Here is a 22,061-nt window from a genome sequence, read left to right as displayed (position 1 = left end):
TGCGCCGCGCGCCGCCCGTCCAGCCACAGGCCCCGCCCAGAGGCCGTGCGTCAGTGCGTCGTCTCTATGGTGGCGGCGGATTTGGAGGGACCTTGAGGATCGTAGCGTCAGGCAAGACAGACCTGGGAGTGGGGGTGGAGGGGCTGCAGGTGTGATCTCTGGCCTTGGTGTAGACCTTCAGGTAGTCAAATTGTGGGAGGAAGGACTAAAGGACTCATTCTGCCTTTTTAAAGCTGATGCGTTCGGTACCACCAGGTCTTTCCATCACCATTCTTCTGTGGGATTCCCTGGCGGCCGCAATACTCAACTCTGGGGCTCTCTCCTGCTACGTGGGATCCCCTCCTCCTTGTGACTATTCCCCATCACTTTCCTGGTTGAACCCGTCGATCAAGGGGCTCTTTTAGTGTCTCACGATCGCATCTCATTACCCTTCTCCCCTGTCCCAACGCTCTCTGCGGCCTTCTGTTTCTCTCCTGTGACTCTGGTATCTCTCTCCCAGGATGTACCGCCGCGAGCGCTCCATCCTACTTCGGGGCTCTGCCGCCGCCTTGTCTAACAACCTCAGTGTACTGCAGCTTCCAGACCGCGATCTCAGGCATTTTGGAGTGGTTCATGGACCGAGCGCCCAGATTCTCAGCTCTGCCCCTGAGGGTGTGCCCTTGGCCCAGCGCCAGCTCCAAGTCAAAGTAGGCGTTGGAGTGAGTCCCCCACTTATCACCCAGGTGAGGCTAGGAGTTAAAGAGGAGTTGCTTAAACAGCCCTTTGAATCCCCACTGAAGCTTTATGCCCTCCACTGTGATGCTTGTCTCTCCAGGTCCACTGGTGTGTCTTCCCCTTCAGAGTACTGCTGGTTCTCACCTCACATCAAAGGATACAGGTGAGGAGAGACCTCTCCTCCCCTCTCTTCTGCCCCCGCCCTTCCCGGCTCCCTCTAAATAAACACTTCCAAACGTCCCGTGTGCAGCCCACCCTTTCTCTGCTTTTCATCCGAGTGCTTTCCATTTCCTTCACTCTTCAAGTGCCACTTCAGCCACCTCTGTGACCTTCCGTACACGGAGCCTCAGTGTCCTCCCCTGAAAACTAGGGATAAGAATAGTGCCTGCCTGCCAGAACAAGTCTGAAGATTACATGGCCTCGGGCCAGCATGACTGTGTGAAGTGCTGGGCCCAGAGCTCAGAAGGGTCAGCTGGTTCCCGCTCTCATCCTTGCCCCTGTCTTCCAGATGTATGAGTCTGATGGCTCCCTCATGGTCTATTGGCATGCCTTGGATTCAGGAGATTCTTCCTCAGGTACCTGGAGGACCAAGGGGAGCAGGGGTGGATGCTGGGAGAATTTGCTGGGGCTGGAGGAAGTGCTGTTTCTGAGAGCTGTGTTTATACTCAGCACAGGCTATGTTTGCCCGAGGAATTGCTGCCAGTGTTCACTTCATCTGTGTGGGTGAGAGGACTAAGAACAGGGCATTAAGGTCTATGAGGTACATCGTTACGGGTTTTCAGCCAGGAGGATGGTGAGGGGCTGACAAACTTGTGAAGGGTTAGGGAGAAGGTGGGGTGGGGAAGATATCAGAGACTCCTAACATTTAGGGGGGCGTGAATGGAAAGTCAGGGCTGTGGGAGTTTATTACTAAGACTTACGGGGTAGAAAAAGTGTTAACTGTGGTGACTGGAGACCCAGAGGGGTCAGGAAACCATCAGTGGGACACTGGTTCTGGCTGCAGGAACATGGTCCGGTCGGATACTGGTGTTTGACATCCCTGCTAAGGGTCCCAACATTGTACTTAGTGAGGAGCTGGCTGGACACCAGACACCAATCACAGACATTGCCACTGAGCGTGCCCAGGGACAGGTGAGGACACTTCCTCTACCTCTTCACATTGAAGTGTGACTTTGGGATCATCTGTACTCTCTTAGATGTAGCAACCTCAGGGCTGGAGAAAAACATACTTTACATTAAGTGTTTATAAAAATCACTAATACTCTCCAGTGCTGTTGAGAATCCAGAAGTTGGAGCCAACCATTTCCAACACTGACAGCTGTAGCTTCCTTCTCTGGACTTGAGCAAGTGACCCAGTTCCAGGGCTGGCCTTTCCAGAAATCAGTAACCCTAGTCCAACCCCCTACCTCCAGCTTCACTCTGACTAGGCCCTGTCCTCATGGATTGCAAACCTCTTGAAAACAGGGTGTGGATTTTATAATTTGTTCTCTTCACTGAACCTGATTTGTCTGCGTTGGTCTGGTCAGGAGACCTAGGGACTAGTTGTGACTGTGACTGGCTCATTACAAATCCTCCAAGTCAGGGAATGGTGACTTTAGCATTGTCACCTATCCCAAAGCAACAGTTATACATCCTCTTCTGCTCCATGATGGGGGCTAGGGAGGTGGTGGTTGTGAGATGTATATAAGGACCTACAAGGAGCCTGTGCTTAAGGGACTCTAGAGAAGTGTGGTGTCTTGAGTTGGTGAAGGAAGGGTCCACCTCTTGCCCTTCCTGTGGAAGCAGAGAGGCAGGACGGCTTCACTTCCCTCCTGCCTTGCACTGTAGACCACACAGACTGTAAAGAGAAAAGGTGACCCCAGCTCTCTCCTCAGGATGGTGTTGCCGACATGGTGACAGCCGATGACTCGGGAGTTCTGTGTGTCTGGAGGTCAGGAACTACGTTCACGTTACTGACCCGAATCCCAGGCTTCGGGTAGGAGGGGCAAAAAGGGGATGTGGCCTTTGGGAGGGCAAGGAGTATGTTGGGGTCTGGAGAAACCAAAATCAAACATCACCCTTGCAGGGTCCCATGCCCCTCTGTGCAGCTGTGGCAGGGGATTGTGGCAGCAGGGTATGGGAATGGGCAAGTGCGTCTGTATGATGCCACTACAGGAACACTCCACGTCCAGATCAGTGCCCATGCCCGGACCATCTGTGCCCTGGACCTAGCTCCAGAAGTGGGCAAGGTCAGTCTCCTGCATCCCTAAGCTCTTATCCTGGTGCTTAGACGCATAGCACAGGCTTGTCTCCATACTCAGTGTGACACCGTCCCCAGGTACCTGGACTGGCACTTCAGCCCACACCCACCCTGTCAGGGCATTCTGACTCCCACCACATCCCTCATGGATTTCTCTCTTGTAGTTACTCTCTGCAGCTGAGGATACCTTTGTGCACATCTGGAAGCTGAACAGGAACCCAGAGAGTGGCTCCATTGAGGTATGTTTGTAGAAGGGTGGGAACGAGGACCCAAGCATAGAGTGAGCATTAGAACTGACCAGTCTTTCCCCTCCTCAGGTTGAACACTACCATGGCGAATGCATTTCTGACACCCAGCTGTGCGGTGCTCGGTTCTGTGACCCATCGGGCAGCTCCTTTGCGGTGACGGGTTATGACCTCGCTGAGATCCTGAGATTCAGCAGTGTCTGAGAGAGGACACACTTCCCTTCTCCCCTGGTATTTATAAAGTATTCCTTCACCAAGTCCTTGTCTGAGCACTCACTATTGCAGCCACACTTCTAAACAGCAAGCTCCGGGGAGGAGGGAGAGGCAGGGTCAGAGCACACAGAAGCCACTGGTCCTCAGAGACCAAGTGAAGGCAGCTAGCTGTTAAATAACTTTAATGGAGTCACAAGGGAGGTGCTTTCCTCCCCGTTCCCTAGTGCTGCCCCACCCCTGGGGTGGGGAGGGGGCTGGTTAGTGCAGGGAGGTAGGGCAGGCTTGTTCCAGTTTTCTCCCAGGAAGAGCTTAGGGGATCCCAACCAACTCCAGAAATGGTCCCCTCAGTACCATTGTAACCACAACTTAAGAGGGACTTCTGTTACCCCTCCCCAGCGTTCCTTTCTAGTCCAGTGGAGGAAGAGGAGCACGGGGGCCCCCACAGTGCTGGACGTAGGGCCCAGCTGCCCTTGGGTCATTTTCTTTCTTGGCCAGATCCTGTTGCTGGTTCCTCTCTCACACTGGGGACTGGAGCCATGTGCGGAGCTGACTTTTGCTGTAGAAGCCTCTGGATTGTGGGGATCGCTGCGAGGGGAGGGGTGCAACCGAGCGAGAAGCCCCAAGGGAGTGGTCTGGGGGGGCAGCATCCAGGGAAAAGGTTCGGGGTCGCCCCCAGGGCAGGGGTTGCGTCCAGGTTGGGACTGGGGCCACTGAGGCAGGCGAGCAGGAACTAGGCAAGGCAGGCTGGTCTGTAAACATTGCTAGCCAGGGTGGGGGTGTCTCCAGCCTTGTGCCCTCCCGCTGGGCCAGGATGTCTGTCACAGCTGCGATGTCATCTAGCGGCTCAATAGCTGTGGCACCAGGGGGGGGGAGGGGCTAGTCAGAGCTCAAGCCCTGGCCTGCTCAACCCTGACTGTCACCTATCACTGTAATAGGAGGAAAGCAAGGCCCGAATCTCAGCTGAGATGGCATTATTCTGCAGGAGCAGCCCCTCACCAGGACCCCCTGAGGCCACAGGCTCTGATAAGACTGTGTGACATTGGGGTGGTTGGAGCAGAAGTGGGTAAAGAAACCAAGGAAAAAAAGGAGAGAAAGCAGTGCCGGACAAGTGAGGTCGGAAGAGGAGGCAGGAGTCCACATGCACAGAGAAACAGAAAAGAAGGTTAGGATAGATGTCTGCAATGAATCTGGCTCTTGGGGGTTTGCTCTGAACTTGGGTGGAGGTGGCTTTCAGAATCCGAGAGAAAAAGGAAATACAGTCGGGCTGAGTGGGACCTGGACTCCACTGTGCTTTCTCTGTTACCTGGGTTCCCTTGAGGGCCCCAGCTCCACTTCCCATCAGCCCCCCCTAACATTCCCCTCACTTACCCATCTCATGGTATAAGGACCCCTGCTTGGCCAGTGCCTGTGGGGGCTTCCGGGGCGCAGGAGTTTCGATTTTCATGACTTCATCACAGCAATGCTTCCACTGGCCTGCAAGGAGAACACCAGGTGCCACACCCCTGCTTCCACGCAGCCCCCCCCCGCCCTCAAGCCCACCCAGCCCTTTCTCTCACTCATGTCAAAGAAGAGCTGCCACAGCGCCTCCATCCAGTTCTGCAGGCTCTCTCTGCTCTCCACTCGGAGGATGTTCGTCACCTCATCACCTCCATACCGGTTGCTGATGCTGAGGGTAAAAGGCCACTCTGGGGCCTGCTCCACCTCCCCTGCCCGGACCCTAGTCTCCTGTGGAGAAAGAAGAGCTGCCTTCACCTCTGCCTCGGCTGAGAAGCAGCCCATCACCCCTGTCTAGAAGTACCTTTGGGACTTGTGCTGAGCCTTCATTTGCCTGCTGCTAACTCTAGGAGGGGTGAGGGGACAGCAAAGGGTGCTGGGGATAAAGTCCCTGTGCTGATGCTGGGAAGGAGCACCAGTCTGAGGCAGGAGAGAGGGACAGCAAGTCAGGGAAGGTGTACCTGGGCAAGAGTTACCAAGGTCCAGCTTTGGGTTGCCCACCCAGTACTTCCAAAACAGACAGGGTGTCTGGGGTGTAGAGCACTTTGCTAACACGAGTCTCTCAGTTTGACCCCAGCACCAAACAAAGCAAAACAAACACACAGGAAAGCAACACTGTGGCTAGGGAGCATGGGGGGCCCAATTGCACCTATGTAGAGACGAGCGGTAAGTTAGCAGCAGCTACAAACTGGAAGCAGAGAGGACCACAGGGAAAACTGCCTGAGCTAGCAGTGAATCCCCTGGGCTTTGGAGAGGGCTGGGGATGCTGAGTGAGCAGGCTAACTTTCTTAGAATTGCTTGAGGGGTGGGGAGATGGGGGAAAGTGGCCTCTCTGCATCCCAGCCCTGCTGAGGAGCGGAGCTTGGAGCTCTTAACAAAGTTCACCCTCCCTGTCCCTGAGGCCTGAGCCCAACTCTCCAGGGCCTTGAGAAAGAGGTGCCTGAGCCTAAACGCCAGGTGACCTCACTACCATGGGACTCATCACCTTGTTGATGGCAATAGTAAACAGGGGTTCTTGCCCAGTGTCTGCATCTTCAGATCTCCAGTAACAAAAGAGGTTTGTGCCTTTCAGGACTCCGTGCACAAGTGTCCCGTTCTGTAGCTCCCCGGCTTGCTGCATAAATGATTTGGTGTCTTCTAGGGAGTCTTGCCTCCCCACAATGCACCTTCCTCCCAGTCCTCCATCGATCCCATGTCCCCAGTACTCACCCCACTGTCTTCCCATCCCACCTTACCCCCCCAGATCCACATCTCATCATCCTATTCTTAGGTAGTCCAGCTCTGTCTCCTCCATGGCCCCTTCTACTCCTTTGGGACCCCTCACCTGCACCCTGAGGGTACCACTTGCAGTGGGCTGAGTCATGCAGAGAGGCTGAGCGGCCAGCCGGCAACACACGCTACCATACAAGGGCAGCCAGGCAGGGTTCTCCTCTGGGGGAGGAAGAAGTACAGAATGAGGATGGGAAAGGAGAAGGGGGACTACCCCACAGCCCTTCCCAGCAGGGCCAGTGCCCCCAACGCACGCTCACACACATACCATGACTGGCAAGGGTAAGGTCATGTGTGCGGAATCCATCCTGCACTGCCGATAGGGTGAGAGTGGTGTGGGCCAAGAGGTGATACCGAGGGCCTCTGGAGGGAGAAGGGGACATCGGTGGAGTGGGGCGTGAGGCAGGAAGGTGCTGCAAGGCCCGTTGCCAAGCTGCCCCAGACAACCAGCTTGCCTCCTGTTTGCTGACCTCCTGCGAGGCACCCGGACCCACACTTATCCATTGTCCCATTGACGTTCTCATGGCAGCTCTGTGAGGGTGTTCTTCAGTCAGTCAACAGATGAGGCGGCTTCCTCTGAACCCTAGTAACTTCAGGTGACTGTAGGCTCTGCTACAGAGCATGCCTCAACTCAGAGCACAGTTATGTTTGTATGTATGTTTGGTTTGGCCATATGTATGGGAGGCACATATGTATGTGTAGAGGCCAGGCATTGACATTGGGTGTCCTCTTCAATAGCTCTGTACATTACTGATGAAGGCCAGGTCTCTCACTGAACCCAGAGCTGGCCAATTAGACTAGTCTAACCAGCCAGCTTGCCAGCTAGAGGAGCTCACATGCCTCTCCTCTAGAGTGAGCCCTGGGATTGGGTCCCAGGGGGCAGAACTCCAGTCCCCACACTTGCATAGCAAGTGCTTTGTCAGTGACAAAGCACTGTGTTTGGTGTTTTGAAGCGGGGTCTAATGTACACCAGGCTGGTCATAAACTCACTATGCAGTGAGGATGACTTTGAACTTATGATTCGCCTTCCTCTCATCTCCCAAGTGCTGGAAAAGCAGGTGTGCACCATCCCACCCAAGGCTAGGCAATCGCTTCACCAGCTGTGGTATATCCCCAGTCCTATAAGATGTTTCTGTAGCTGCTAAACAGGTAAGACCCTAAAGCCAAGCTCTCTATGCCTTCCCACCGTCAGGCGTATAGACTGACTGAGGCCTAACTCTAGGGTTAGTCAGAATGCCTGCTCATTCAGTGTGACATGGTCACCGATGGGGAGTTGGAGGCAGCTGAAGACGCTGGGTGGGTAGTACATGGTCTTACCCCACAGCTGGAGTAGGCAGCAGGATGGGACTGCTCCCAGAGCCCCCAGCACCGTCCAGCGATGCCCTGACACGCTTCCCTGAGGAGCGGCCTAGGGAGCTGCTGAGTTTGGTGGCAAGCCTCTTGGGGGCGCCAGCCAGGGCTCCCTCCTCTTCCACACAGGCCCCATACAGCTCCAGCCGCAGTTCAAAGTCTGGCCCTGCCTCAGCACTACACAGGCACAAGAGAGAGGAGGGTCATGAGTGGAGGCTCAGGAGGGCATAGGGTGAAGGAGGGCTTGAGTTCAGGACACCTGGGCCATCTGCCTCTCCTTCTCCCTCTCCACCTCCACGCCCCAGAGCAGCCCCACAGGAGCTGGAGTGGGTGGAGGAAGGACAGAAGGAGCCATAGGCAAGCCACTCACAAGAGGACATTGTTCTGAAAAGAGATGTCTGTGAGGGTCCTGTCCACCAGGATCATCTCTGTGTCCTGAATCTGTTCCCCCAGCTGTAGCAGCAGGAACACAGCCCATCGGTGCATGTCTGGGAATAAAGAGAAACAAAAACATTAAGGTTGTCAACAAGAGTCCCCACCTCTCTGGACACTCCCCTCAGTTTGTCCTAGTGTGTGGCACTCACCTCCTTTGTTCTTGAAATACTCTGTGTCCTTCCACATGAGGGGGATCCGCAGGTCTAAAGGGCAGAGCAGGAAGGAAGAGGGGTTAGAGGCAGGCAGGAGGTGGTGTGGTGGGGTGAGGGGAGCCAGGAGCCGTGTATTTCTTACCAGAGATGCAGACCCGGCCACGGCAAGGGGAACGCTCAGGGGGCGGCACACTGTCGGAAGGTCTGTGGGCAGATCACAGAGTCCTGGCCTGGTCTTCCCATTCTCCTCCCCTTTTTTCTGACTCCCAAGGGCTCTAAGAGGCCCCTGATTCCTAGTCTGGTTGGCATGGCAGGACCAAGGGACCAGAGGAGAGCTATTGACAGAACTCAGGTTTGCTAGTCTTAGGAACATTTGAGCAAAGCTAACACACAGGTTTAGCACACAAGCTCTGGCTCCTCCAGTCCTAGCATTGTTCCTGACCATCCAGACTCCTGTCAGGGACAACTGGGGCCTTGAGGGAACAGGTGCCACAAGAGTTTCCCTTTAAACACACACACACACACACACACACACACACACACACACACACACAGTTAAACCATGAGCTTGGAGACTGCAGGTTCTCCTTGCAACTCTAGAAGTCACTTATTCCCACCATCTTATTTGTTTGAGAGTGAAGGTCTCACTCTGTATCTCAAGCTGGCCTCAAACTCAGCAATCCTCTTACCTCAGCCTTCCACGTGCTGGGATGACAGGCAGAAACCACCATGTCCAGCTTTCTCCTTTGAGATGCATATACAATATAGCACAACCGGGAATTAAATGCACTTCATATTCCCACTGAGAGGGCTGTGTTGTGGATCTGCCATGGCTACCTGAGAGCTGCCTCCTGTCTGCTTGGCCTCTGGCTAGACGAAGCAGCAATGGAATGTGTTTTCCCCTTCTGTGGGCTTCCTGGTGTGCCCCTGGCAACCCCTCCTTCAGCTCCTCAATGCCAGTGAGGGCTGGGACCCTCTTCGTGTGCAGCCTTGATGAGGCAGGCAGTTCCCCAAATGACTCATTTACAAAAAAATGGCCAATCCTCAGAGCAACCAATTTGCTGAGTATTTTCTCTCTAATGTTTTCACTCGACTCCAGCAGTCTCATGGTTGACCAGTTAGACTGGCAGAGTGCACTGTAGTGTTGGCACAGTGTGGAGGCCACGAACTGATGCTGAGCTCCTTTGGAATGCACAACTAATGTCTACAATGGGGAGCCTTCCTTTAAGTGATTTTTAATTATGTGCTTTCCCAACTCCTGCCTCTGATGGCGAACCCCAGGTGCAACAAGCTATTGTCAATTTGTGGTAAATTGGCCATTCAGCAAATTGGCCATTTGGTGAACTGGCTTTGAGAAAATTAGTTTTCCAGAAACCAGCCAGACATAGCAGATCATGGGCAGGCCTCAACAAATTAGCATGTCTGCATTACTTGTGGTTTGGACTGCCAGCTTCCATCAGATACACTGGCTTTCCCCGTCCAGTCCCAGCCACTCTGGATGACCCACCACCGTGGTAAACCACTAACGTGCCTTTCTTGGCCAGGACATGTGTTTGTGAGAAGGTCCCCTTCAGGAGGTTGATCTGAGCTCTGAACACTCCACACAGGTACTTGCTGAACCATAGATACACTCCACACAGTCACTTGCTGTAGCGTGGACAAAGCCTCCCTCCCTCACACACATCACCTCCCTTGCTCACCGCCGGCCTGTCTTCCCCAGCACCTGGGCCTCCTTGCGCCTCTGCAGTTCACCCATGTAGCTGAGAATTCGGCTGTTGCACACCAGCAGGCTCTTGGTGGCCTCCAGAGCCTGCTCTCGCTGGGAGCAGGCTGCCAGTAGTTTGCAGGCCCCTTCCCTCATCCGGATCTCATGATCTAGTTTCCTCTGTAACTCTGTGTCCTAGCCAGAGTCATGAGAAGGGGAAAAGGAAATGGCAGTCAGGCATCAGGCTGAGGCATCTCTCCACCCCAATCCCAGTCCCAAGAGGGCTACATGGGGGTGGGGGCAAAGGACACTAATGTCTTAGCAAAGTCAAGAACAAGCCTGTCATCTCACCCTCAACTGCCCAAGATGAGCCAGAAAAGCTTTGCAAAACAACAGATGCTCTCATGAATTTGACCGTGAGGAGGATAAATTCTTTCTGCCTTTGATCACGATGTGGAGAAATCTACAAAAGCTATAAATTCATATATCCTTTGACCTAGCTATCCTATACTCAAGTGTTTCGCCTATAGATACAATTACACACATGACTGCCAAGCTATATGTATGTAAGATTCACTTAGCACTGTTTTATCTATGTGTATTTGTATTACACATGAATGCAGTGCCCACAGAGGCCAGAAGAAGGTGTCAGATCTCCTGGAGCTGGAGTTACAAACCATCTCACATGGATGCCAGAAAGTGAATTTGGATTTTCTGGAAGAGCAGCAATTGTTTTTTTACCACTGAGCCATCTCTCCAGCCCCAGGCATTGTTTTAAACTTTAAAAAGCCTTTTAATAAGACACAGGTTAAATCAATTATATCTGTACTGATAAACAGGGCAAAAGACTGAGGTAGACATGTGTATAGATGTAACTCTCCCGAAAATATACCACATGATAGCTGTGCAGTGGTGGTGTAGGCCTTCAGTCCCAGCACACGGGAGGCAGAGACAGGTGGATCTCTGTGAGTTCGAGGCTAGCCTGGTCTACAGAGTGAGTGCCAAGACAGGCTCCAAAGCTACACAGAGAAACCCTGTCTCGAAAAAGAAAATATAGCACATGAATAGAAAGTGAAACATTATACATTAAGCCAGGCATGGTGGTGCACATTTGTAATTCAGAACTTGGGAGACAGAGGTAGGAGGATCAGGAGTTTAAGATACATGAGACTCAAAAACAAAATATACACCAGGCATTGGTGGTGCATGCCTTTAATCCCAGCACTCAGGAGGCAGAGGCAGGTGGATCTCTGTGAGTTCGAGGCCAGCTTGGTCTACAGAGTGAGTTCCAGGACAGACTCCAAAACATTACAGAGAAACCCTGTCTTAAAAAAACAAAAAACAAATATATATATATATACACTACCATTTGCGATATATATACATATATGTACATATATACATATATGTTTGCGCATGCATATTATATCTATCTACATATTTGTGTGGTTGTGGTCCCAGAGGTCAGGAATGGAAAACAGATTTGTGGGATCAGCCAGATGCATACCACCTGCAGAGTTCACCCATCTGCACACCTCAAATAGCATATCCACCACCTCTGGCTCCCTGAGTTTAGGAGAGGAGGTCAGAGGTAAGGAATGAGGAAGGGAAAGTAGTTGGTGGGGTATGAGGGCATGAGGCACTGGACAGGCGTGGGAGGGCAGAGGGGAGGCCCTGAGAGAGGCTACAGGGGTAGTAACTTAGAAAGAAGTCATCCTGGGGCTTAAAAGGCAGTTGGCTTTGGGCTGGGAGTTGAGCATGCACAGGGCTCTGGATTTGACTCCCCAGCACCGCAGAAACTGGACACGGTGATGAGTACTCAGGAGGTGGAGGCAGGAGAGTTAGGATGTTCAAGGTCACCCTCAGCAACATAGTGAATATGAGGCCACCTTGGACTATATGAACCCCTGTCTCAAAACAGTAAAATAAAGTATTCAAAGCACTAGGCAGCCAGTGGAGTGATGCATGTCTGTAATCCCAGCAATCAGGAAGCAGAGACAGGAGAATTACCAGCCTGGGCTACATATCTGCTTGTTTACAGTTCCTTTCTCCAAGGACTATTTTCTGGGTCACTGTATTAGGTTAGATTTTCACCCCAACACCACCCACATGATTCTCTTCTAAAACAGGTCACCTCAGCCCCCAAACTCCTCCAGGAAGCCCTCCAAACAACATGGCAACTCTAGTTGTATGGGGCATTTCACACTACCTCCCTGAGCCAAGGCTCGGGTTTTCCAACTTATAAAATGGGGTGAAGAGCCGGGCGGTGGTGGCACACGCCTTTAATCTCAGCACTGGGGAGGCAGAGGCAGGCGGATCTCTGTGAGTTCGAGGCTGGGCTGGTCCGACAGCCTCCAAAAATACAAAGAAACCCTGTCTCGTAAAAAAAAAAAAATGGGGTGAAGAGCTGGGGAGAAGGGTCAGTGAATAACATGTCCGCTGTGCAAGCAAGACCGACCTGAATTCACACTGTGCTGTGGCATGTACCCCCTCCATATACAGAAACACACACACACATTAAATATATATTAAATGTGGACAGTCTGGGCATGGTGACACACACTTTTAATCCCAGCACTCAGAGGCAGCAACAGGCGTGTATCTTTCAGAGTCTGAGGCCAGCCTGGTCTACATAGCCAGTTCCAAACCAGGCAATGATACATAGTGAGACACCCATGTCAAAACAAACAAACAAAAACTTAGAGTGGACATCTGGTTCATACATACACATGCACACACATACATACACCATAGACACACAACATGGGGTAAAGATAGTCATGGCATCTTAGTTTTAAAGACTTGCGTGAGATTCACACTCAATGCCTGGTGCAGAGTATTCAGTGCAATGGCAGGGACACAGGCTTTCACAAGGAGTCTGCTTTGTCAGTAAACTTGCAGCGAACACCAGAGCATCCCAGTGCTGACCAAGGCTCCAGGTTTAAGCCCCAGCTGGGAGTGAACAGGCATGGATGAACGGCTGCTCCATAAGTGCTTTGTCATGGTAGAAAAACACAGGAAGCAGCCCCTGCTGGTTTCTGCTGAAGTCAGGGTGGGAGGCTTCAGAGTGAAGGTATACAACATTGGCTCAGGAAGCCAGGCAGGTGGAGACACGCCGCCGTTGGGAGAGAGGAGTGACTGTAACTACACAAACCTGTCTTCTCTGTCGGTCGCTCACCTCCATACCCTATGTCAGGATTCGCCTCTGGTGTCCAACCTTCCCAACACCTTGAATTCTTTCTCACCAATACTTTGTCCAGACTGCTTGCCAAGTCTTCCTTCCCTATCTGTTTTTGGGGGCTGCTGTGCTAGACCAGACTTTATTATACCAGGCACCACCACCCGGTACCACTCAAAGCCCTCTCCATCAGGAAGCCCTCCCAAACTACTCTCTCTCAGCCAGGCTTTGTACGCACCAGGGTTCTGCCTTTGCTAAGCTGACTGATTACCTATCCCTCCCCACTCAGCACCTAGTTCCTGTCATCAGTCCCGCAAATGAATGAGATCAAGGGTGCGTCCTCAAGCTTGCTCCTGGTTAGCTCCCTCGGGCCGAACACTCACCGATCCTTCTCTAGCCCTGTCCATTGCGTTTGCAATTGGCGCAGGGTCCCGGCCGCAGCAACCCCGGTGGCCGGCGTGACTCAAGGACCGCGTGGGAACCGAAGGATCCCGGGAGTCGGCACCGCCTCACCGCCTGGGTCCGCTGCGCCCGCGGGCGCCGGTGACATCAGCTCCCAGTTGCCGCGAGAGGCTTCGAGGGCGCCGGGTGAGGGCGGGCGGTCCCTGCAGGCTCCCAGATGCCAGCATCTCCACTACCGGGACCCTGCCCGCAGACGGCCGCGACTGCAGGGAGCACCTAGACCGCTCTGGAGGCCTCTCCCTAGCGGACTTCTCTCTCCAAGGTGACTCTTATCAGAAGAGTGTGGGTATGAAGTGAGGTCTCTGGATCCAGCACGGACCAGCAGAACCGGACTTGAGGGGGAACTAGTCGCCTATACCATGTGCACATGACTTCCAAACCCACTCTACATCAGCCTACTGTCAAGAATGCCCTGGGGAAAGGGTTCCCACCTTTTCAGGTGGGGCCTGAGGTCATTGTGCTTTGCACCGCCCTCCATATCCATTAGCACAAAAATAGACCCCCACCACCTTCCTCTCCACCACCCTCTCTTGCTCCCCAAACGCAGTTCGTTCCCCCAGGATGAGAAAGATCCCAATACTGAATGTGTTCCGACCTGGGTGACCGGGGTCAGATCCCTAGGGATGACAGAGTGAGTCACAGTCGCCCATGATGACACACTCCTCCCCCACACTCTGTCCCTGACTTCCTGCTCTGTTTCCCATCACCTTCTGTTCCCTTCAGTATTCCCATCAGGGATAAGTCCAAGTCCTAGTCTAGGGACTTGATATGCTGGCATTTGTCTCTGGAGCTTCAGTTTGTAGACTTGGGAGTAGGTGGCTTCCTTCACAGTGCTATGTGAGGATTTAGTGAGAAATATCTAATCTCTTGGCGCTTGTTCAGGCTTTGCTCCAGGGGTGTAGCTCAGTATGTCTGCAGGCCAGGAGAAGGCACCAGATCTCATTAAGGATGGTTGTAAACCACCATGTGGTTGCTGGGAATTGAACTCAGGACCTCTGGAAGAGCAGTCAGTGCTCTTAACCTCTGAGCCATCTCTCCAGCCCAGGGGGGTGTAGCTCAGTTGGTAGAGCTTGCTCAGCATACACAATACCCTGGGTTCCATCCTGAGCACCCCATTCACAGAAGTAATGCTGAGACAGGAGGATCACAAGTTCAGTGTCATCCTCAGATACATAGCCTGGGCTACATGAGAGGTTCTCTCTCTGTCTCTCTGTCTCTCTGTCTCTCTCTGTCTCTCTCTCTCTCTCTCTCTCTCTCACACACACACACACACACATACACATACACAGGCAAGATGGCTTAGTGGGTAAAACTGTTTGTTGCCAAGCTTGAGACCTGAGTTCAGTCCCTGGATCCCACCATGGAAAAAGAAAATCAATGCCCAAAAACCGTCCTCTGACCTTCACGCTTGCTTGATGCTATCCTCCACCACCACCACCACCACCACCACCACACACATATTTTTTAATTAAACAAAAATAAGCTTTGCCAGGCCCTAGTGGGGCACGCTTTTAATCCCAGCACAGGGTGGCAGAGGCAGGCAGATCTCTGAGTTCCAGGCCAGCCTGGTATGCAAACTGAGTTCCATGACAATCAGACAGGGTTGTTACACAGAGAAACCATGTCTCAAAAACAAACAAAGCCAGGTGTTGGTGGCCATGCCTTTAATCCCAGCACTCGGGAGGCAGAGGCAGGTGGATCTCTGTGAGTTTGAGACCAGCCTGGTCTACAAAAGCTAGTTCCAGGACAACCTCCAAAGCCACAGAGAAATCCTGTCTCAAAAAAACAAAAAAGCAAACAAACAAAAAACCCCAGAAAACCGAGAACAAACAAAAATGTTTACTCTCAGTCCTCCTATACTTGCAGCTTGTAGTTTAGGATGACTCCTCCAAAAAGTCTTTCTGGATTTACACTCCGTAACTAACTGTCCTGCCGTTTCCTGAAGTATCAGTGAGTCTGTCTTTTTGAGGACGTGATGAACTGAGGAGGAAGTTGTACAGAATTCCCAGCCTGTGACTGAAGGAAAGTTGATCATAGTAAAAACAAAGCTATTCTGCTCCAGATGTCAGGCAGGCCTCCCATGGAGAGAAATGACACCTAGCACGGGGTGGGGGTGCGGGATGGCGGGTGGGTGCACAGAATGCAGAATTTAAACATGTACATACCCTAACCAACTCTGTTGATGGAAGCAGTCAGCGTGGACCTGACAGTTGAATGTGGCTAGATAAACCAAGAAACTAACTGGTTTCTTTCCCTACCCCTTTTAATTAACTAAAAGTAATTATAACACAAATTATACAATGAATAGCAGTGACAGTGCAGACCAGATGGATAGAAAGGAGGTTTGGGGTATTTTGCTTATGTTTTCCTTTGTTTGTTTGTTCTTTCACTTGGGATAGTCTCCTTCTGTATCTCAGGCTGACTTTGAACTTACAGCACTCCTTCCTTAGCCTCCTGAGTGCTGGGGTTATAGGCATGTGCCTCCCCACCATGCCTCATGCAGAAAATAGGTTTTCTCCTGTGCACCAACACAGGAAAATTAGGTAATGTCAGAAACCCAAGGGGTCCACTTGGCATCCTTCCACAAAATAGAAGAAGGGGACTCCTCTCCAGACAAGTGAACAGAGGTGTATCCTCCTGGTATAGAGACTAGGAAGGGTCCTGCAGCTATAACAGGGTTAGGCTGTAACTTGCTAGCAATATCCATTGATCCAGAGACTGAGCAGGGGCTGAGCAGGCAGCATGTGCTCAGTAAGTTACCCTTCCTGATTACACTCTGCGTCCATGCCTCTGACCTCCTCTAGCTGCAGCCTCCTGTCCGGTCAGATCCAGGCAGTGACTTTGTCCATCTCTGCAAAGGGCTGCACCACCAGGAGAGACTTAGCCACACACTTGAACCCATCTAGTCCAGGTTTTTATTCTGATTCACTCGCCATGTCCAACCCATCAGCCAGCTCTGTCAGATTTACCACCATCATTTGGAATATCTCCTCCCTTCCTTAAACTCTGTGATCTACACTCCAGATTCATTCCCCTACGTTTATATCTGACCATCCACTGGGGAAACTTGCACACTCTCCTGCCAACTTTTCTTGCCCAGCCCTCACCGCCACTAAGCTGATCCTCCATAGCAATGACCCTCTAAAAACTTCAGGTGGTGGTCATGTGATGGCATGCACCTTCAATTCCAGTACCTGGGAGACAGAGGATCTCTGTGAGTTAAAGGCTCTCCTGACCTACATAGCCAGTTCCAGGGCTACACAGGGGACCCCATCTCAAAAACAAGCAAGCCCATAACAACGTCACTCGTTTGGGTGCTTGCCTGGCTTACCCCACATCTTGTCCTGGATCCCCAGCACCAGCTTGGTGGTGCACACTTGTAATTCCAGCACCCAGGAGTTAGAGGCAGGAAGATCAGAAATTCAAGGTCATCCTTGGCTACATATAGAGTCTGAGGTCAGCCTAGGATGAAAAAAAACCTGTCTATGCTGCAGAATCCCACTCAGAATACAATCTAAGCGACACATTACAGCCTTTCCACCCCAGCATGGTCTACCTCTGCCCACCAGCTCCACCCCAATGACAAATTCCAACCCCACCGGCCCTCTCCTACCACACACACAAATATATCACCCACATCAAAGGCTCTTTACCCTGGCTATGCCATCTTTCTGGAAAGCCTTTCTGCCAGTCTCAGAACTTCAGACCCTTCCAGACTATCTAATGCTGCCATCTGCCTGATCGTTATTGCATCCTATTTTTACAATGTTTTCACTATGTGACATCACTCATGCATAGTTATTATCTGTTCCCTCACAAGAAAGGAGTTTTCCTGCCTTCTCCAGAGGTATTTCCATGCCCTAGAAAGGAGCTTGGCACATAGAGTGAGTTCAATTTGTGTGTTTGAGAATAAATGAGACAGGTATGGTGGCTTATTTACTCTTAGACACATGCCTGCAATTCCAGCACTTGGGAGGTGGTGGTAGGGAGATTAGAAGGTCAAGGTCATCCTCGACTACACAGTGAATCCACAGAGCCTGTCTTAAGAAAAAAAAATGAAAAAAAAAAAAACCCAGCAGGCCAGTGAGATGGGCCAACAGGTAAAAGGTGATTGCAGTTAACCCCAAGGACCTGGGTTCAATTCCCAGAGTCCACATGGTGGAAGGAAAGAACAAAACCCTCTGATCTACACGCTCACACAATCTCTCCTCTTCACCCGCCATCTCCTCTCATTTTTCTTCAGGCTACATCTTTCTACAAACCTCCTTCATACTGAAGTCTCTTCATTCCGTCTTTAAAAGGAACCCTTGTCCCCAGAACAAACATCCACACCTAATCACACAGCTTCCAGAAATAGGTGCCAAGACCCTACTGTCAACATGTAGTTTTGTAGTCAGCGTTCCACAGTAGTTTCCAGGTCAGCTGGCCTGGAACTCACTCTTGCTTCTGCTTCCCAAGTGCTAGGATTACAGGTATGAGCCCCTTCACCCAGCGTATGCAGTATCAGGGGTGCTAGTCATCAAACCCAGGACTTTGTCCAGAAACAGGCACTCTGCCAGCAGAGTCTCCTCCCTAGTCCTTCAATGCAATGCTCATTCTGGTCAGCAGAAGTGGGCTGGGTCCACACATGGTACTCAACACAGAGCATACAGAGCCACCTGCCACCCCTCCTAGCCAGGCTACACCGCTCCCCACACCCCACCCCACCCCCGACCCCAATCGGCCCCACAGCAGAAGTGTATGGTCCAGGGGTCAGGGCATTACCTCCAGGCTCAGTGCCATCTGCCGGATGTAGAGCATATTGAGGTCCTCCAGGATGTGCAATCTGTCCTGCATCTCTGTAGTCCCCTAGAGTCCCTTCCCTTGCTGCCCAGAGAGAGGCCAGGTAGGCAGCACGCTGTCCCACAGCTCCTCCTCCCACTGCTCTCTGGGCTTGAGAGAGATGGCCAGCTCTAGGATAGAATGTCGAGGCTGTCCCTGTCCCTCTGCAGTCCTGTTAGATCCCTCTGGCTTCTGTGACAAAATAGCCTCTCCTAGTGCTGTTCCAAGGCCTTGGTCGGAGCCAGGTAGAGGACGAAAAAGAGTAGGGTGAGAATAAGCGGGGAACCCTGGGAGGAGAGGCTAGCTGCAGAGGGGACTCTGGGCACAGAGTGTCCAGCCGTGCTTGGGTGGCAGCTGGTCTCCCAGCTGTGGAAGTAAAAGGCCCTTTCATTCCCTTGTTGGCCCCTCCCCCGCTCCCGCCCACATCCCTGGCCTGTCCGACCGAGAATGTGCGTGCAGAGAGGGCAGTGAGGGGCAGGCACAGCTGGAAGGGGGCAGGGAAGGGACGCCTCCTGCTGATTCTCCGGAATCCTAGGGCTTGTCGGGAGACCAGAATCGACCGAGGGAGTTCTAACTTAGTTTGAGAAAGTTAGCGACAGAAGTGAGGACTTGAGGAGACTTGAGCCCGGGGAATGGGACAAAGGGGTGAGTCTGTAATGCGGCCCAGACCCAGGGTCACCCTTTCCAACGCCAGCCCCCATCCAGCACGCCCCACCCTGGGCTCACAATTACCTCGCTTTTCCAGCAGAAGGGAGGAGAGAGGGAGAAAGACAGGGGTGTGCCTGGCTGCTGCTGGCCCTGCTCCCCTCTGCGGGCCCCTTCCCTTCCAGACAGGAAACCAGCCCCGGGTCCCAACCAGCTGCAGGGCTGTCCCCCCACCCCCACCCCCACCCCACCTTGGGCCTATGGAGTCACACTCAGATCGGCGGCAGGCCTGTCCCTGCAGCTCCGCCCTGACTACTCAGATCTGGCCCCCAGGCCTGGCATATCCTACGCTGCTCAGGATCACAGGCCCCTTCCTCCTCGCCCCCGGGTCCCCCACGCTGGCCACGCGGGTCCCTTGAGTCTAAGTAGCTGGGGTAGGAGGATGACAAAGGCTCTCTCCATTGGCTTCTGACTCAGAGCAAGCCTGGGACAGCGGGACACGGGTGTGAAAGAGCCTTTGTTCTGGCAGCCTAAAGGGAAAGGGCAAAAGCCAGGCCTGGAATCCGGGGAGGGTGTGTGTGTGTGTATGTTAAGAACCACCTCATTTAACTCTTCCCAGGCATGTGAGGGATGCAGACATGGAACTGGGACCTCCTTGAGCATGTGGGAGGCTGACCTTGGGGACACAAGTCTCTTTGGGGAGGCTAAGTGTCTCTCATTTCTGGCCCCGGCCGTGTGCCTCCTGTGCCTGTCCAGTTTAGGGACTTAAGCATAGAGCTCAGAACACCACACGCAGACATGGGTAGGTACCCTGCTGCTGCTGGTGGTGGTGAATCTGCTAGAGGCTGGATTCCTTTCAGGCCCAAGAAGGAAGGTGGAGAGTTTGGGTGTGGGAAACCACTCCAGAGTTCACACACACACACACACACACACACACACACACACACACACACACACAAGGGGGAGAGAGAGAGAGAGAGAGAGAGAGAGAGAGAGAGAGAGAGAGAGAGAGAGAGAGAGAGTTGGCGGTAACTGAGAGGCTTGCTGCCCTTCAGGAATGACAGCGGCGGCACTGGGGGGCTTCCGATAAGCCACAGAACTGTGGAGACAACAGGAGCTGGCCTAGGGGGTCAAAAGTGTGGGATGCTCCTGGCAGCTGGTGACCAGCCGGAACCCAGGCCAAGAATACAAGTATTGAAAGATGTCTGGCTGCCCGATGCCCTTGGCCCAGGATGCTGGAGAGACTTGGGTCAGGCACAAGTTTTGGAATTGAGTTTAGGGCCCCTCACATTGAGGCCAATCGGGACCTTTCAAGTCAGAGGCAAATTACCCCAACCAGGCAATGCATGAGCTTGCACAGATCGGATGGACCCGCACCTTGTCGGCATCTGGCTTCCTAAATCAACAACTTGAGCTAGAAGGGACCCAGTTCGCGCCGCGCCCAGGAGGCAGGGTGGCCAGGGCTACCTGCCAGTGCTGGGAGGGGAAGGCAGGGACTCAGCCTCTCACCTCCGGTGGGTCGCTGAAGACACTAAGTCGGAAGCGGCCGCGTTTGAACTCCATCTCCAGGGCGGAGCCCCTGGCCACTGTGATCCGGCTGCGATGGTTTCGAGAGAACATGCTTGCAGTCAGTGCGCTCCCCGCGCTCGCGCTCCGGGGATCAGTCTCTTGCCGGCTTGGGCTCTGGTCCCTCGACGGCCAACCTCCCACCAATGCAGCCGGGAATCTCCCCAGCTGCCCGGTTCCCAAACCCCGCCCCCGGAGACGACACCTGGGCTGGGCAGGGCGCGGCACCCTCCTCTTCCACCCCCGCTAAAGGCCCGGCCCGTACCCGGGCGCCAAGCCAATCTGGGTCCACAGTTTCAGAGCCAGAGGCACCCTAAACCACTCAAGCAGGGACAGAGAACTTCCACCTTTCTAGCTGGATTAGCTCACCTGAATTTGGGGTGGGTCCCCAAATCCCCTCCCCGGCAGCAGCCCCCACCAGTCAGACTGGCGTCCTCAACTTGGAAAAACCGTAGTCACACGGATGGCTCACTGGTTCTAGCCTGACTTGGAACCGCCCAAGTCTCATCTCTTAAACTACAACTTACTGCAGTTGAATGTATCTCTGGGGTATAGGTTCCCCTGCACCGCTACTTGTCCATCCACAGTGGCCCCGGCATGGTGGTGCACACACCTTTAATCCCAGTGGCCTCGGTTCATAAAGAGGGATTGGGGTCTTGAAAATTCAGTTACTTCCCTACTGGACCACAGAACCCTGGTCCAACCACTGAACTTTCTAGTCTATTATACGAGGATATTGGAGTCTCGGTTGCTAAGACAATCGTATATGGGAATAGAAGAGAGGTCCTTACAGGGCATGTGCCCTATAAGAGCTATAAAGACTACAGTTATAAAGACTATAAAAACAACAAACAAAAGACTAAGGAGCAGATCCCTGACCACTGGATCCTCAGATGCAGCTTCTGCTCCTTAAGTATCTTAAGAGTGTAAGGACTGCCCCGGCATGGTGGTGCACACACCTTTAATCCCAGCATTCTGGAGGCAGAGGCAGATGGATCTCTGGGTTTGAGGTCAGCCTGGTCCACAAAGTGAGTTGCAGGACAGTCAGAGAAACCCTGTCTCAAAAAATAAACAAATGAAAAACAAAACAAAAAAGCAGTGTAAGAACTGGCAATCTCTCAGCTGCTTGCTGGGTAGCAGAGGCCAGGATTCTCAGGAACAGAGCTCCCTCCAACAGTGCTCAGTGAAACAGAGGGGAGCGGCTGAGGACTGGTTCACTGGCCAACTCCTCAGGGTCTCTTGGAAGCTTCAGAACTGGCTGGGTAGAGTTTGAGACAGGGTGGGGCTATTACAGACCAGATGGCAGGAGCCAGCTTGCAGGGCAGTCAACTTAGAAGCGCTGTGCTGCAACAAATGACTCAATAGTCTGTTAGAAAGTAGACTTAAAATCCCCTCAGCAAAAGATGGAGAACATTGGCTATACATCTGATACGTGCAGGTCAGGCTTTAGGTGTGACTTTGACCCAGGCATCCAGAGTCATTTTGTGTACACACACACACACACACACACACACACACACGCACGCACGCACGCACGCACGCACGCACAGTTTTGCTCTGCTTCCCTTCATAT

General features: G+C 52.8%; 2 protein-coding genes across 11 annotated transcripts; one reads left to right on the top strand and one right to left on the bottom strand.

Moving 5' to 3' along the window:
- Nucleotide 1: 1 nt before the first annotated feature.
- On the top strand, nucleotides 2-4,685 carry Wdr54 (WD repeat domain 54). Of its 5 annotated transcripts, XM_040737677.1 has the most exons (12): nucleotides 25-111; nucleotides 256-348; nucleotides 500-722; nucleotides 815-877; nucleotides 1,223-1,289; nucleotides 1,384-1,437; nucleotides 1,718-1,845; nucleotides 2,589-2,689; nucleotides 2,780-2,942; nucleotides 3,118-3,192; nucleotides 3,271-3,429; nucleotides 4,347-4,685. In XM_040737677.1, exons 3-11 carry the CDS (start codon nucleotides 501-503, stop codon nucleotides 3,400-3,402), a joined length of 1,005 nt encoding a protein of 334 aa, XP_040593611.1. In that variant the 5' UTR covers nucleotides 25-111; nucleotides 256-348; nucleotide 500; the 3' UTR covers nucleotides 3,403-3,429; nucleotides 4,347-4,685. The 5 variants fall into 5 exon arrangements, with proteins under 5 accessions (XP_012974691.1, XP_040593611.1, XP_040593610.1 ...); XM_040737676.1 differs by lacking the exon at nucleotides 4,347-4,685 and having other exon boundaries at nucleotides 3,271-3,455; XM_013119237.3 differs by lacking the exons at nucleotides 256-348; nucleotides 4,347-4,685 and having other exon boundaries at nucleotides 2-111; nucleotides 3,271-3,455.
- Nucleotides 3,577-20,659, bottom strand: Rtkn (rhotekin). 6 transcript variants are annotated; one of them, XM_040737675.1, is made up of 13 exons: nucleotides 20,432-20,559; nucleotides 18,221-18,507; nucleotides 9,812-10,011; nucleotides 8,254-8,315; nucleotides 8,109-8,162; nucleotides 7,895-8,012; nucleotides 7,492-7,701; nucleotides 6,443-6,537; nucleotides 6,230-6,336; nucleotides 5,891-6,019; nucleotides 4,968-5,136; nucleotides 4,780-4,884; nucleotides 3,577-4,262 (listed from the first exon to the last, which is right to left on the bottom strand). In XM_040737675.1, exons 2-13 carry the CDS (start codon nucleotides 18,290-18,292, stop codon nucleotides 3,928-3,930), a joined length of 1,656 nt encoding a protein of 551 aa, XP_040593609.1. In that variant the 5' UTR covers nucleotides 18,293-18,507; nucleotides 20,432-20,559; the 3' UTR covers nucleotides 3,577-3,927. The 6 variants fall into 6 exon arrangements, with proteins under 6 accessions (XP_040593609.1, XP_005078369.1, XP_005078367.1 ...); XM_005078312.4 differs by lacking the exon at nucleotides 20,432-20,559 and adding an exon at nucleotides 19,010-19,105; XM_005078310.4 differs by lacking the exon at nucleotides 18,221-18,507 and having other exon boundaries at nucleotides 20,432-20,656.
- Between the last annotated feature and the right edge of the window lie 1,402 nt (nucleotides 20,660-22,061).

Source organism: Mesocricetus auratus, unplaced genomic scaffold (assembly GCF_017639785.1).
Source record: "Mesocricetus auratus isolate SY011 unplaced genomic scaffold, BCM_Maur_2.0 Super-Scaffold_100676, whole genome shotgun sequence".
Classification (NCBI taxonomy): domain Eukaryota; kingdom Metazoa; phylum Chordata; class Mammalia; order Rodentia; family Cricetidae; genus Mesocricetus; species Mesocricetus auratus.
Note: the sequence above shows the minus strand (reverse complement) of the source record. Positions and strands in the feature narration are given on the sequence as shown.